The 12,196-nt window shown below is 51.5% G+C and overlaps 1 protein-coding gene across 1 annotated transcript in view; it reads right to left on the bottom strand.

Moving 5' to 3' along the window:
• Positions 1-1,747: 1,747 nt before the first annotated feature.
• LOC143167096 (fer-1-like protein 4) overlaps positions 1,748-12,196 on the bottom strand; it is a 38,899-nt gene continuing 28,450 nt past the window's right edge. Inside the window, exons 36-45 of the mRNA XM_076352153.1 lie at positions 11,760-11,887; positions 11,082-11,252; positions 10,143-10,297; positions 8,173-8,351; positions 7,010-7,095; positions 5,941-6,039; positions 5,406-5,647; positions 3,172-3,452; positions 2,502-2,602; positions 1,748-1,969 (exon numbers count right to left, since the gene is read on the bottom strand). Coding sequence (XP_076208268.1) covers positions 1,789-1,969; positions 2,502-2,602; positions 3,172-3,452; positions 5,406-5,647; positions 5,941-6,039; positions 7,010-7,095; positions 8,173-8,351; positions 10,143-10,297; positions 11,082-11,252; positions 11,760-11,887 — 1,623 coding nt within the window. The 3' untranslated portion in view covers positions 1,748-1,788. The remainder of the gene's footprint in view (positions 1,970-2,501; positions 2,603-3,171; positions 3,453-5,405; positions 5,648-5,940; positions 6,040-7,009; positions 7,096-8,172; positions 8,352-10,142; positions 10,298-11,081; positions 11,253-11,759; positions 11,888-12,196) is intronic.

Here is a 12,196-nt window from a genome sequence, read left to right as displayed (position 1 = left end):
TAAGCTGAAATATTTTGAGGAAGCCTGAGGCAGACGCACTTTGAGTCACAGGGAGCTCCAGCCAGGTGCTGTGGTGGAAAATGCAGCTGAGTATGGCTGCAAGAGCCAGGGAGTTGCCTGGGGATGTGCACTGGGCATGCTGCGGTGCACTGAGCTTGCTGGCATGGACCAGTCACCGCTGAGGTGCACCAGGTATGCTGGGATGCACTGGGCACTGCTGGGGTGCACTGGGCACTGTTTGCGAAGGCAACGTCCCATGTGACAGGCCCTGCAGAAAGCTGCGGGTGACGCAGCACTGGGAGCAGCACTGTCGCACCCCAGAGCCCCGCTCTAGCCCCACACAGGTGCTGCATGACCTGAGCCTTTTGCAGACTGTTTCACTCCCCCAGCAGCCCAAGGGTCCCCTGGGGGGAGAGAGGGCTCCCCCTTTGCCATTCTGGGGCCCCCACCCAGCAGCTGAACTCCAGCCCCCCTGCAGGAGCAACATGTCTGCCCCACACTCACACCTGGCTTCAGGTCCCGCTAGAGTCCTCACCTGCTCCCTTCCTGCCTGCCTGGCTCTGCCCAGCTAGTTTTCTCCCCAGAACTTACTCTATTCCTAGCCCCATTCAAAAGACAATCAGGCAGCCATCTTCACTATAAAACCCCATTGTCAGTTAATTTCTTTGGAAATGCAACAGCCCCTTTGAGCATCATCTCCTGCACCAGGATGAGACCCCTCAGAAGGAAGCTGTCCTGTCAAAACTCAGGGTGAAGCACCTCCACTTGAGATCAGATCATGTCAGGGCTTGTCTGTGCAGAAGACAGGAACCCTGGGGCACCAGAGACCATGCTGAGAACAAGTCTCATTTAATTTATATCAGCCCAACACCACAACACAGATTCACACTGATGACCCCATGCCAATGTCCCAGCACTGTGCTATATGGGAGGAAGGGCAAAGGGGCATCAGCAAGGACTGCCTGCAGCAGGCCGGCCCCCGGCTCCAGAAAGCAGCTACAAAACACAAGCAGCATCAGAGAGAGCAGCCAAGGAGCTTTTATTCCTGTGGAAATGAAGAGCCAAAATGAAGTGTGAAGCAAGCTTGAATCCAACCCAGCACATGCAGGAAAAGCTGCTAAGCAGCTTGTAAGGAGTGACAACCAGAAAGTCCATGTCCCAGGGAGTGCTACCATGTCCAGAGCCGACTCCAATTCCAAGAGCTGTTCCTGTGCTCTTGGTACAGCAGGAAGCTCATGGCTACCTCAGCTCTGTTGTCCTTCTCCCAGGGGAGCCCCATTCAAAGGCCTTCCAGGTCCTACCTCCACCAGGACCCTACACCAGACCTGCCTTCCCCCCGTACAATGTGTTTTGAGCTCTTCAGACAAAGGTCTGGGAAGTGCCAAGTATTGTCAAGCCAGGGCATGGATGGCTCTGTATGTCCCCATCTCTGCCAAAAATCGCTCTCAATGGCAAGAGCTGGTTTCAGCTGCCACGTCTGTGGGGACAGCCCCAGCAGACCCCATTTTCCCACCTTCCCACCCCAGTCCCACAAAGAACAATTTTTTTCCCCAAAGCTGTAACTGTCCTTCAACAAGTTTGCCTTATTTAGTAGATTGGTTACTTGGTTTCTTAGCATCTTATGGGTACTTAGCATGAAACATGACTCCCCAAAGTGAGGCCACTTCTGCAGGTCTCTCACTCTGAAGGTTGACTCTGCACCTGCAGGATTTCCTTAAACTTTCTGGTCCATTCTCGATTCCTGCAATAATCACCCCTGTCTTTGAGTAGTCCTGTGCTGGAGAGCATTTATCCATTGATGATCTTCTCGCTGATGTATCCAGGCATGGTGTAGATCAAAAGAACCAGGAAGATGGTCAGAACAGCTACGATGAACAGCACAACGATGTATTTCTTGTACCGCTTCCAGATAAAGAACACAAAGGTCTTCATGGGATTCACAAACCAGTTGAAAGAAGTTTTTGGCCGGCTGGAACAGGAAGGGAAGAATAGATAAGCACAGGCTCAATCCACAGAACAGCACATTGGCCCCTCTGCTTTGGTGCCCCGCCACCCTCATAGGTCGCCAGCTCTTCCTGCTGCTTCCAGACAGAATCACCCTAGGGGCTGCAATAACTACAGTGCCTGTGAAAGTGCTGGAGACAACAGGACCTGAGCCTCAGGACAGCCCCCGCAGAGCTGTTCTGCACCCATGTGGCTAAGAGGTGCGTTCACATGGTTAAACCAGAGCTGCCCTTTTTGTACAAGCAATGTTATGGCACAGCTCCCTTGAGTACCTCACTGAGATCAGCCCTGGCCCAGATGCTGCAGCCACAAGTCCTGCCGGACCCACTCAAGCTCTGGGAAGCCCTGGCAGCCCCAGTCCTGCAGACCCTACCACCCAGGGCCTCATTGATTGCTCTCAGCTTCCTGAAAAGCAGATGCTCCCTGTCCCCAAGCAAACAGCTGCTGAAAACACAGCACTGTCCATCCATGTTAAAGATGATAACACAGATACTCACTTGGGCTTTTCCAGGGGTTCAGGCTCTTTTCGGCCCAAACCGACAGGACTTTTCTCAGCCTCCTCCACAGTCAGCAGCTGGAACTCTGCTTCCACCTTACCCTGGAGGGGGAACATGTCTGAGCCACAGCCGCACGTGTTGCTTCGCAGAGCAGCCTGCTGACCACACACCCTGCCAGGACTGGGTATTTTTCTCCCAGTTCCACTTAGAGATGCTCAGAGCAATTAACTTTTCTCTCCAGGCATTAGCTACAGAGTCTCTCACTTCGCAGCCAGTGGAAACCGTGGCCTGGCCAGAAACTAACTGTTTTGCAGACAAGGCATGTATTGTAATGCACTCCCCAGCTAGGCAGAGACCCTAGGATGAGCTTTTGCTGCTCTCCTGTCTGGCTGATGGGGAGCCATGTGCCTCTTGCTTTGGTCCCCTCACTGAGCACTGCTCTATGGGAAGCTCAGAGGAAGACATGAAGTTGGACACCCCCTGCATGCCACCGCAGCTGGCACTGCTGGATTTGCAGCAGATGGGACAAGTCTCCAGGACCCTGCGCAAAGTCCTGGGCAGCTGGGTCATTGCTGCCTCTGTAGGTTATGTGCATGCAGGACAGGTTGCCATGTCAAGGCAGAGGCAAAACACTGCCTCTCTGCTCATCTGTGCCAGCACCCTGCCTTACCGTCAGGAGGTATTTGTTCCCACTGGGGTCTGTGAACTCCACATCCTCTGGTTTGACTGAGCTGCTCCACTTCTTTTTCTTCTTCTTCTGCTTGTCCTCCCTCTCCTCTCTCTCCTCATCTTCTTGATCTTTGAGTTTGATGAAGGGCCACCAGCCCCTCATGCGCTTGTTTCGGAAGATGGAGAAGCGAGGTGTTGCATTCTCCTTGGCCATCTTGATGGTGCAATGCTCTGAGCTCTTGGCTGCCCGCACCATGTCATGCAGCTTCAGCTCGATGGAGCCTGCAGGCACAGTGAAGAGAGCTCACGGTGAAATATTGAGGTCAGCCCCACACACCATTTGGCTTTCTGTCTCAGCCACACTCGCACCACTACGAGTAGGTCCCAGCTGCTGCAATGATCTAGCAGAGTCCTGCACATTTACAGGTGGAGAACCTGAAGCTCAGCATAAGAAAGGACCAGCCCAAGAGTTAGAGACTAAGAAGCAGAAGCCACAGGTCTTATCTCATCTCTGATGTGACCAGTTTGGTCTGCATGTGGCACAGTGGGTTATTTTCACTACTTTACCATGTCCCACCCTGCTCTCCTCACATGTCCAAGCTCCTCCTCCCCTCTCATTCCTGCAAATGTCAATTAAAAAAACTATAAAATCTGGGAAACTCTTTAAAGGTTTCAAGTCTGTCTTACATCTGAAACAGCCTCAGTTCATTTACCTGCTTGGCCTTGTGCCCCTGTCCTCTTTGGAAGAAGTTCCTGTCCCACTTTGGCACTGAGCCCTTGCAGCAAATCAGTTTTATCACATACTGGCCACTGGCCACTGGTACTTACCACGTACAAAAGCATAGCCAGCAACCAAGGGATGTGGGTATTCTCTGCTCAGCTCTGGGGAGACTGCATCTGGATACAGTGTCCAGTTTTGGGCCTCCAACACAAGAAAGGTGTCAACTAACTAGAGAGATTCCAGTGGCTGAGATGATCAAGGCTAGAGTATGTGCCATAGCAGGATGGGTTGAGAGACCCATGCATGTTCAGCCCAGAGAAGAGAGGTCAAGGGAGAGATCTTACAGCATCTCTCACAGCCTAAAGGAAGCTATAGAGCAGATGAAGCTTGACTCTTCTCAGAAGTGGATGATGAAAGTATGCAAGGCAACGGACACAGGCTGCTGCAAGTAAAAAAATTTGAAAATTATGAGAATGGTGCAGCCAGGAAAAGGGACCCAGAAGGGTGCTGGGATCTCCATCCTTGGAGGTACTCAAAACTCACCCAGACAAGGTCCTGAGCAACCTGAACTATGTTGCATCTAACCCTGCTTGGAGCAGGAGGTTGCAATAAAGACTGCAGAAGCCCCTTCTTGCCTAGAAGTTCCTGAGATTGTACATGCCAGGAATCGTTGGGATTGCTGTCTAACACTTTCTTCAGTGCCTGAGTAGCATGGCTGAACCAATCACCATTGGAAGTGCCTCATGGAGGTAAAGCCCTTTAAATACACCATAGAAGGTTGATGAGTCCTAAAGAGAGTTTTATCCTGCCCAAGAGACAGCAGGGCAAAGGGGCTGCTTTCTAATGGGGAGGCCAAAGTTTGAAGAAGGGAGGGACAACTGAACGGAGTGCTACAAACTTGGGGATGGCAGCAGAAGCAGGAGAGAAGCAGCAGTGTTTGTGCTAGCATAGTGTGGGCAGAATCACCACCAGCTCAGCTTCGTTGCCAGGCCCTGTTGCATGCCCAGCTCAGCAGGTCTGGTTACTGGGAAGTACCAGAGCAGCCAGGGAGCTCCGAGCCTGCAGTGATGGGATGCCACAACTCAAGTGTAAATCGTCTCACAAAGGTTGCCAATCCCTGAGCCCACAACATAAGCTCCTGGGAAAGCTGCTCTTTGGCCAAGTCTTTGGGATCTGCAGATCTAAGTGAGAGCAGGGAAAATGAGCAAGTTTATCAGAAAGGTTGTGAGGAAGCAGAACCTGGAAGTCTTGTGGCATGACAGGCCCTGAAAAAGGACACCAATGCCCTGGGACAAGCATGCAAGCTCAGCATGTCTGTGCAGGAGAGGTGCATATCTCCAGGCTCTGCCTATAGCTCACATGTGAAAAAAACAGCCCAGGTGACTGCTGAGCTGAAGCGCTTGATCTGATGCTCCTGGTGTCCCTTCTCAGAGAGCTGGGCCCCAGGGGAAACACTGTAATACTCCAGCAAGGTGAGGGACAGGTCACCCCACTTCCAGCAGGTCACACCATACCTAGAAAGTCATTAGCTGAAATCCTGTCGTAATCCCAGACCTGGAGGACCAGAACAGCTGGTTCCCGAAACTCTGATTCCTCCATGGAGAAGACAGAGTCCTTCTTCTTGTAGGTGATCTCCTTCTCGGTTGGGAGATAGTTGAAACGGAAGATGAACCTCCAGTTGAAATTGCCCTCCCCGGTCAAGGAGTTAAAGTGAACATCCGTCTCCTGCTTGTCGTGATCAAGACCCTTTATCCAGCTGCAGGAGAAGCTCAGTTATCTCCTACCCCCTGTCAGCCAGCCCCAAAAGCAGAGCAGAAGGATGGAGGGGCTGAATGCCATGGGGTAGCAGGAAAGGAAGAGTCAAAGAGCCAAACCAGACCAACACCTGACCAACACCTTTGGGGGTACAGCAGTCCATGCAGGGGACTGGAGTGAGGCACCTCATGCTGAGACAGGGAGGAGCAGATGTTCAGAGGAGGCAGTGAGGGTGTGGGGCAGGGCAGGGAGCAGGACAGCCAGGCTCTGGCCTCCCTTTGGTTACCATCAGACCTTTTCACGTAGATGTCACTGGAAGGCTCTCCTGTTACTGGGTTCACATCATCAAGGATCACGTCATCCGTGTTCCAGATAATCACACGCAGTTCATAGCTGTGGGAAGGACACAGGGGTGAGCGAGACACATGCTCTTGCCCTCAGTGCCTTGGAGGGCAGGTCAAGCCCACACCGGCAGAGCAGCAGGACTTGAACCCTCCTAGCACTGTGGTCCCCTGCCAGGGCTCCTCTGGCCAAGCACAGCCAGCAGCCTCGCTGCCATGCACAAAGCCCTTCCTGGGGGGCTAAAACCCCACAAGACAAACCCCCACAGTCAAAACAGGCAGCTTTTGCAAAGCAAATTCCTGGTGCGTGGGAAACCCACCCAGCACCGCTTAGCCATAGAAGCACAAAAAAGCTTCGGCAGGAAGGGACCTCTGCAGTCTCTGCTCCAACCTCTTGCTGTAACTTCATAGTAGATCAGATTGCTCAGGACCTTGTCTGCATGAGTTTTGAATATCTCCAAGGATGGATATCCCAGCACCTCTTCTGGATCACTCCGTCCCTGTCCCAGGGTAGCTTCACTCTCATTGGGAAAATGTTTTCCCTACATCCAGTTGGAGTTTCCCTTGCTGCAATTTGTGTCCATTATCTCTTGTCCTTTCATATGCACCTCTGAGAAGAATATGGACCCTCCATATCAACAGCCCCATTAGATCATTGAAAACAGCAGATCTCCTTCTTCAACTTCACTTCTCCAGGCACCCAGAGGACATCTGTCCACTAGCCAAAATAGAGCTAGATGAGTAGCTCTGACCTGGGTTTCTATCACCTGCATGTCCAGCCTTAGAGAGATTAACCCTGCCCTTCACAAACACTTGGGTAGCTGAAGCGCTTATGCCCCACGCTGATACACCCAAGACACCATCCCATGGCCAGAGCTGAAGCAGAGAGGAGGGCTGCATGCCAGGCTAGCACAGACCATCAGCCTGTGCAGGACTCTGTGGCACCTCCCACCAGGCATGGCAAGGGACAGTGACCCTCCACGCAGGCTCACCAGCCCCAGCCCTGCTCCCATGGGTGCTACCTGACAGGCAGTCGTGGCTTGATATTGACCGGCGGCGGTGCAGGGACATCATTTGGAAACATGTCAATCCACATGTGCAAGGAGCCCTGACAAGAGAAGACAGCAGAGGGACTTCAAAAGACAGACCACCCTCCAGCTCTTCAAGGAGCAAGGGCTTGGTCCTGCAAGGAAAGCTATCACCAGAAAGCCACTGCTTGGCTCTCTCCATCCCCAGCACTTCATAGTGATATGTGACTGAATTTTAGATAGGGAAAAAATTAAAACTACTAAAAATTGCTTATTTCCCTCCCCACCCTGCTCCCAAGAAAAAACTTTTCAGCTGAACTGAGTTCATTTCAAACAGAGGCAAATGTGTCCCTCTGTCTTAACAAGAAGCATACGATGATGCAACACTTCAGCATAACCAAGAAAACTAAAAAGTGATCGGTCTGACCCTCCCCTCCCAACATGCGTTTCCAATGCTGACCAAAGCCAGAATGACTGCAGAGTTCTGGTTTGTTACAGACCTCCAGTACCCAAGGAAACAGGACATGTTCAGTGCAGGACATTGAAATGGTTGAGCTCAGATCACTGCACTGCATAAAACTGAGGAGGAACGTTTCTCCTCCAGCCAGCAGTTACATTGTGGCCCCAGGGAGAAGCCAAGGGGGCACAACGGGGCTTTTGCAGGGGAGCAAAGCAGCAGTGATAGGGAACAAAGCAGAAGAAGAGGCAGGGATAGGCAAGGACACTACCACCCACTGCGGTGCATGGTGGCAGGGCTCAAAAGGCAGAGCAGGTCCCTTGCCACCCACACAGCATCCTCATCACAGCAGTGCTACATGACCTGAGGAGACAGGAAGGACTCTGGGCCACCAGCATTGTGACCACAACATCAATGGACAGAGGTCCCTTGAGGAAAGGGTGTTCAGAAGCACCATGAGAGGTCAGAGCGTGGATCTGAGCAAAGGACACCCAAGGCCAACAGTCCTCACTTCACAGAAGGGCTAGCCATCCACAGACATAGCTCCAGTCACCCACCCAGGAAGGGGCAACACATGTGATTCATGCCATGATGAGGAGACAAAAGGACAACAGGGGACCAGCCAGGGGACTGGGAACCAGCTGCCCTGAAGGTCCTTCCCCAGAGCAATGTCTAGGCTGGGCAAGGAAACACATCTCACCTGCACAAGCCCAGGGTTCTCCGGGTTGTACAGGGACCGGATCTCCACATGCTCTGGTACCAGCTTGTACCCGTATCCTGGCATTTCTTCCCAGTGCTGCAGGACGTACAAAGCCTTATGTTCATCATCCACTGACCAGTTCTCATCTGCCACTCTTCTCTTGTTCCTCACAGAGGCCTCTGCAGCAGGACACAGCCAGGTAGAAGATGAAGGCATCGGGTCGGCAAGAGCCACGTCAGGATGTTAGTCACAGGCACAAGTAAGGGAAGATGATGGGCTGGGCAAACAAGCACGTCCCCAGAAAAACAAAATGGGGAGAAGCAGGAGGGTGAGGATGAAGGGAATGAGTCCAATATGTTGCAGTGATGAGGAAAACTGTAGGCAGGAAGACAAACAAGCTAAGAGAAATAAGAGGAAAAGGGCAAAAAAGAATTTACTATGGCCCTGGGAAAAGGATCCAGGGGACACTGAGGAGGATGTGACCCTCTGGGGCAGTTTAAGTCCCCGCGTCTCTGTGGTAGTGCCAACAGATCCATGGATGAAAGGTTTTGCCCTAGAAGTGCTCCAGCAAAGCACCACTTGCCGCTTGGCAGTGACATGCAGCTGTGCTCTCCACTAATTAACAGTCTGCATGATTAATTGACTCATTTGGCACAGTGAAGCCAAATGGCAGTTCAAGACCAAATCCTGCTGGTGGGAAGCAAAGCAGGAACCAACAGGCGAGGACACAATGACCCACCCCTGGGTTTATGGAAAGCATCTGCCCTTTGGGATCAGTCTGAGACCGAAACCATCCCAAGCAGTCCCCAAGCACAGCAGAGGTTCACGGAGCACCAACTGCAGCCACGTGTGAACCAGAGCCAGCTCTCAGGGGAACACCAGGAGAGCATCTCGTTTCTCCCTTCCCAGCTACTCAGTGACCTGGGAAAAGGGCTTTTGGAGGCTCCTTGCCCTCTCCTGAGTAGGATTTCTTTCCCCTTCATGACATAAGCTATAGAGGCCAGCGGAAAGCTGAGGAACAGCAGCACTGAAACAAACAGAAGGTAAAGCTGGCCGTACATGTAGGTCCCCCCTCTCTGGGCAGGTCAGGCACAGGGATCATCCTTCCTACAGGCTACATAGCATTGCCTTGCAGGACCCAGCCATCCACAAGTGGGCCACATCTGCTCCATTCTTCCCGCCAGGCTGGATTCAATTGCACAGGTGTTGGCCACTGGAGGGAATGTGCACAGCAGGGACAGGCCTGTGCTCAGGGAAGTTCTCCATCACTGCTGGCAAAGGACATGAAAGGTTGCTGTGTTCTTGGACATCTGTGACCCTGGCTCAGGGTTCGTAACACCAGTGAGGAGGAAAGAAAAACAGCAAAGGAGAAGCAGAAGCTGCCCACAAGGAGGAAATCAACAGTAGTGAGGAGCAGTGGGGAGTCACCCAAGGCACCCAAAGCCACCAGAAGCAGAGAGCATCCCTGAAGGACAAAGCCAGCTAAAAACAGGAAAGGAGACTGAAAAAGTCCTCCCCCAAAAAAAACAAAAAAAAAGGACGCCAGTATCTTGCTGATGGTAGTCACAAGCAGACGGAGGTACAGCTTTGTGCCAGTGTTAGCCACCAGAATAAGCTACGCCTTCTCTGGCTGCACAAGTCATCAAACCCCCACGCACATCACCGCCATGCAAGCGGGTTTACTTTGCTCCACCCACTGCCTGGGAAGCCACTTTGGGACCTAATGGCCTGGATCACATCTTCCCCCAGTGCAACATCATCATCCACTGAAACCAGGCCACTGAGCACCAAGGATGCTCCCCACAGTGACCCAGAAAGCTGGGCCATGCAGGGCACAGAGTGGGGGCAGCCAGCCTGGACACTTCAGGGAAGAGTGGCTGGTGGGTTCCCAGACCTCTCACCAGCATGTGCACTGCTGAGCACAGGCAGCTGTTTAAGGGAGCAGTCATTGTTCTCCAAGCCCTCTGTACCTTCAGGAAAAGCCTCTGGAGGGACCTTGAATATCTTATTGTCCATTTTGACCTCCTCCCATCTGTACTCTGCTGCAGGGAGAGAGTTTTTCTTGCATAAACTATCCAAGATCTGTGTGGGCTTGAAAGCGTCTCGCCACATGTTGTAGCCATTTCTGCATGGAAGGGAAAACATCAAGAACATCTTCAGCTTAGACACAACAGGTTTTTTTCCTAGGCTGTGAAACGCCCTATCTTCCCTAAAGCACAGGCTATGCCACCAGATCCCTGCTCAGATTTTCACTGGGAAAACCACAGGCACACAAAAGCTTAATGAATGAAAAGCTTAACAAGCTCTCCTTCCCAGGAACAAGCCAGGCTTGGACCCCACAGAACCATTAGCTTCAGAGCAGCAACAGGAGCAGGTGCAGCTCATAAATGAGAGAGAGGTTTTAGCAGTGCTGGGGACTCAACTCCATGTCCACAGGTAATTCTCCAATAGCAGGGTAGGAGAAGAGAAGTTTACAGAAAACTGGCCAAAGACACCAAAGAATCCATACTGAATGAGGCCAAAGGAAAACAGATGTCATGAGTCTTGCTTACAGAATTAGCTACCGCCAGAGAAACTGCCCTACTTTCTGAAAGAGGTCAAAATCACATCAATGTCAAGTGAGCACTTTTCTCACAGAACACCAATATGAAAGCATTAAAGAATTTTTTGCTATTATATGCAAAATATATTAGCCCATAGTAGGAATTAGAGCTATCACAGGAAGCTGGTAGGAGTCTAAAGGAGATGGAGTTATCCATGTAACTTGTAGTGAATCTGCGGGGCACCTGCCTAAAGGATACTGTGGACGCAAGCTCCATCCTGCAAAACTGGAAGTACTCTGTTACCCACCCATATGGTAGGCAAGAAGAACGCATTTCATGGCCCTAATGTGTCACACCAGTACCTACATGTCATACTGAGAAGCCACTCCACAGTTGGCCCTGTGCTTGCTGTAGAATCTATTCTCCAAGTCAATCTTGGTCTCCCCAATCAGATCATCAGACCCAACCAAATCATGGTCGAATATTGCCACAGTGAGTTCTGATTCCATGGGAAAGGAGACTGTCAGCTCCACAACTCTGGACAGAAGCAGACAGGGAGAGTGCAATTAGCAAGAGGATGGAAATGAAACACATGCTCTGCTTTAATCATCCTACACATTTAAGAACTGTATTTGAGAACTCAAAGACCTCTGATAGAGTTTGGTTCTCCATAAGTTCAGTGTGTGCAGTTTTCAGTGCATGCAGTTTTCAGTGTGCATGTTCAAACAAAGGAGTTACTTTTCCAGGAATGTATGCCCTTGGAGAGAGGTCTTGGAGCTAGGGAAAAAGCTCTCCAATGCTCTGTTGCTGCTTGGCTTGCTATTTTGTCTGTTAAATCAAGCCCTTGGGAGTGTTTGCCTCCTAACCCAAAACACTTATGGCTCCTGTCTCAGCCGGAGGCAAGAGAAATGCCTGGGACCTTTGTGTTACAGCATAAGATTCTCCAGCAGAAAGGAACAGAAGACCACACATGCTGGACCACAGCCTGAGCCCCAGATTTGCACTATTCCTATTAAATCTGCTAGATGAAAACTTCCTGCATACTCTCCAAACACAGGATTGAGCTGCTTTGGGATGTATCGCTCCTTTGTGTCCTTCTGCTCCTGCCCCACAGTCACCACCACGTAGGGGTCTGCCTTGCCATTGGGGTCTGCTGGAGACAGGTTCGTAGCCTGGAATACACAAGAAGTACTGCCATACATCAGCTGCAGAGAGCAACCTGCACAAGGAACACTGCACAGGCCTGAGATCACCCAAGCCCGCTGGTCAGGTCCCTCGAACAGCTGCCCCAGCAGTGAAACAGGCACTTGTTCCCACTCAAATCCCCACTCAACAAACCACTGATGTCTCCAGCTGCCAGCCCACGTACTTGCTCACTGTCTCAAGGCAAACGAGAGGAGCCAAGAAATGCCAATCTGGATTTTTAGCACCTCCTGAAGCTACAAAGCATGGAAGGCTCCCCATGGACAAGATGTAGCTGA

This window comes from Aptenodytes patagonicus, chromosome 14 (genome assembly GCF_965638725.1).
Source record: "Aptenodytes patagonicus chromosome 14, bAptPat1.pri.cur, whole genome shotgun sequence".
NCBI classification, from domain to species: Eukaryota; Metazoa; Chordata; class Aves; order Sphenisciformes; family Spheniscidae; genus Aptenodytes; species Aptenodytes patagonicus.
Note: the sequence above shows the minus strand (reverse complement) of the source record. Positions and strands in the feature narration are given on the sequence as shown.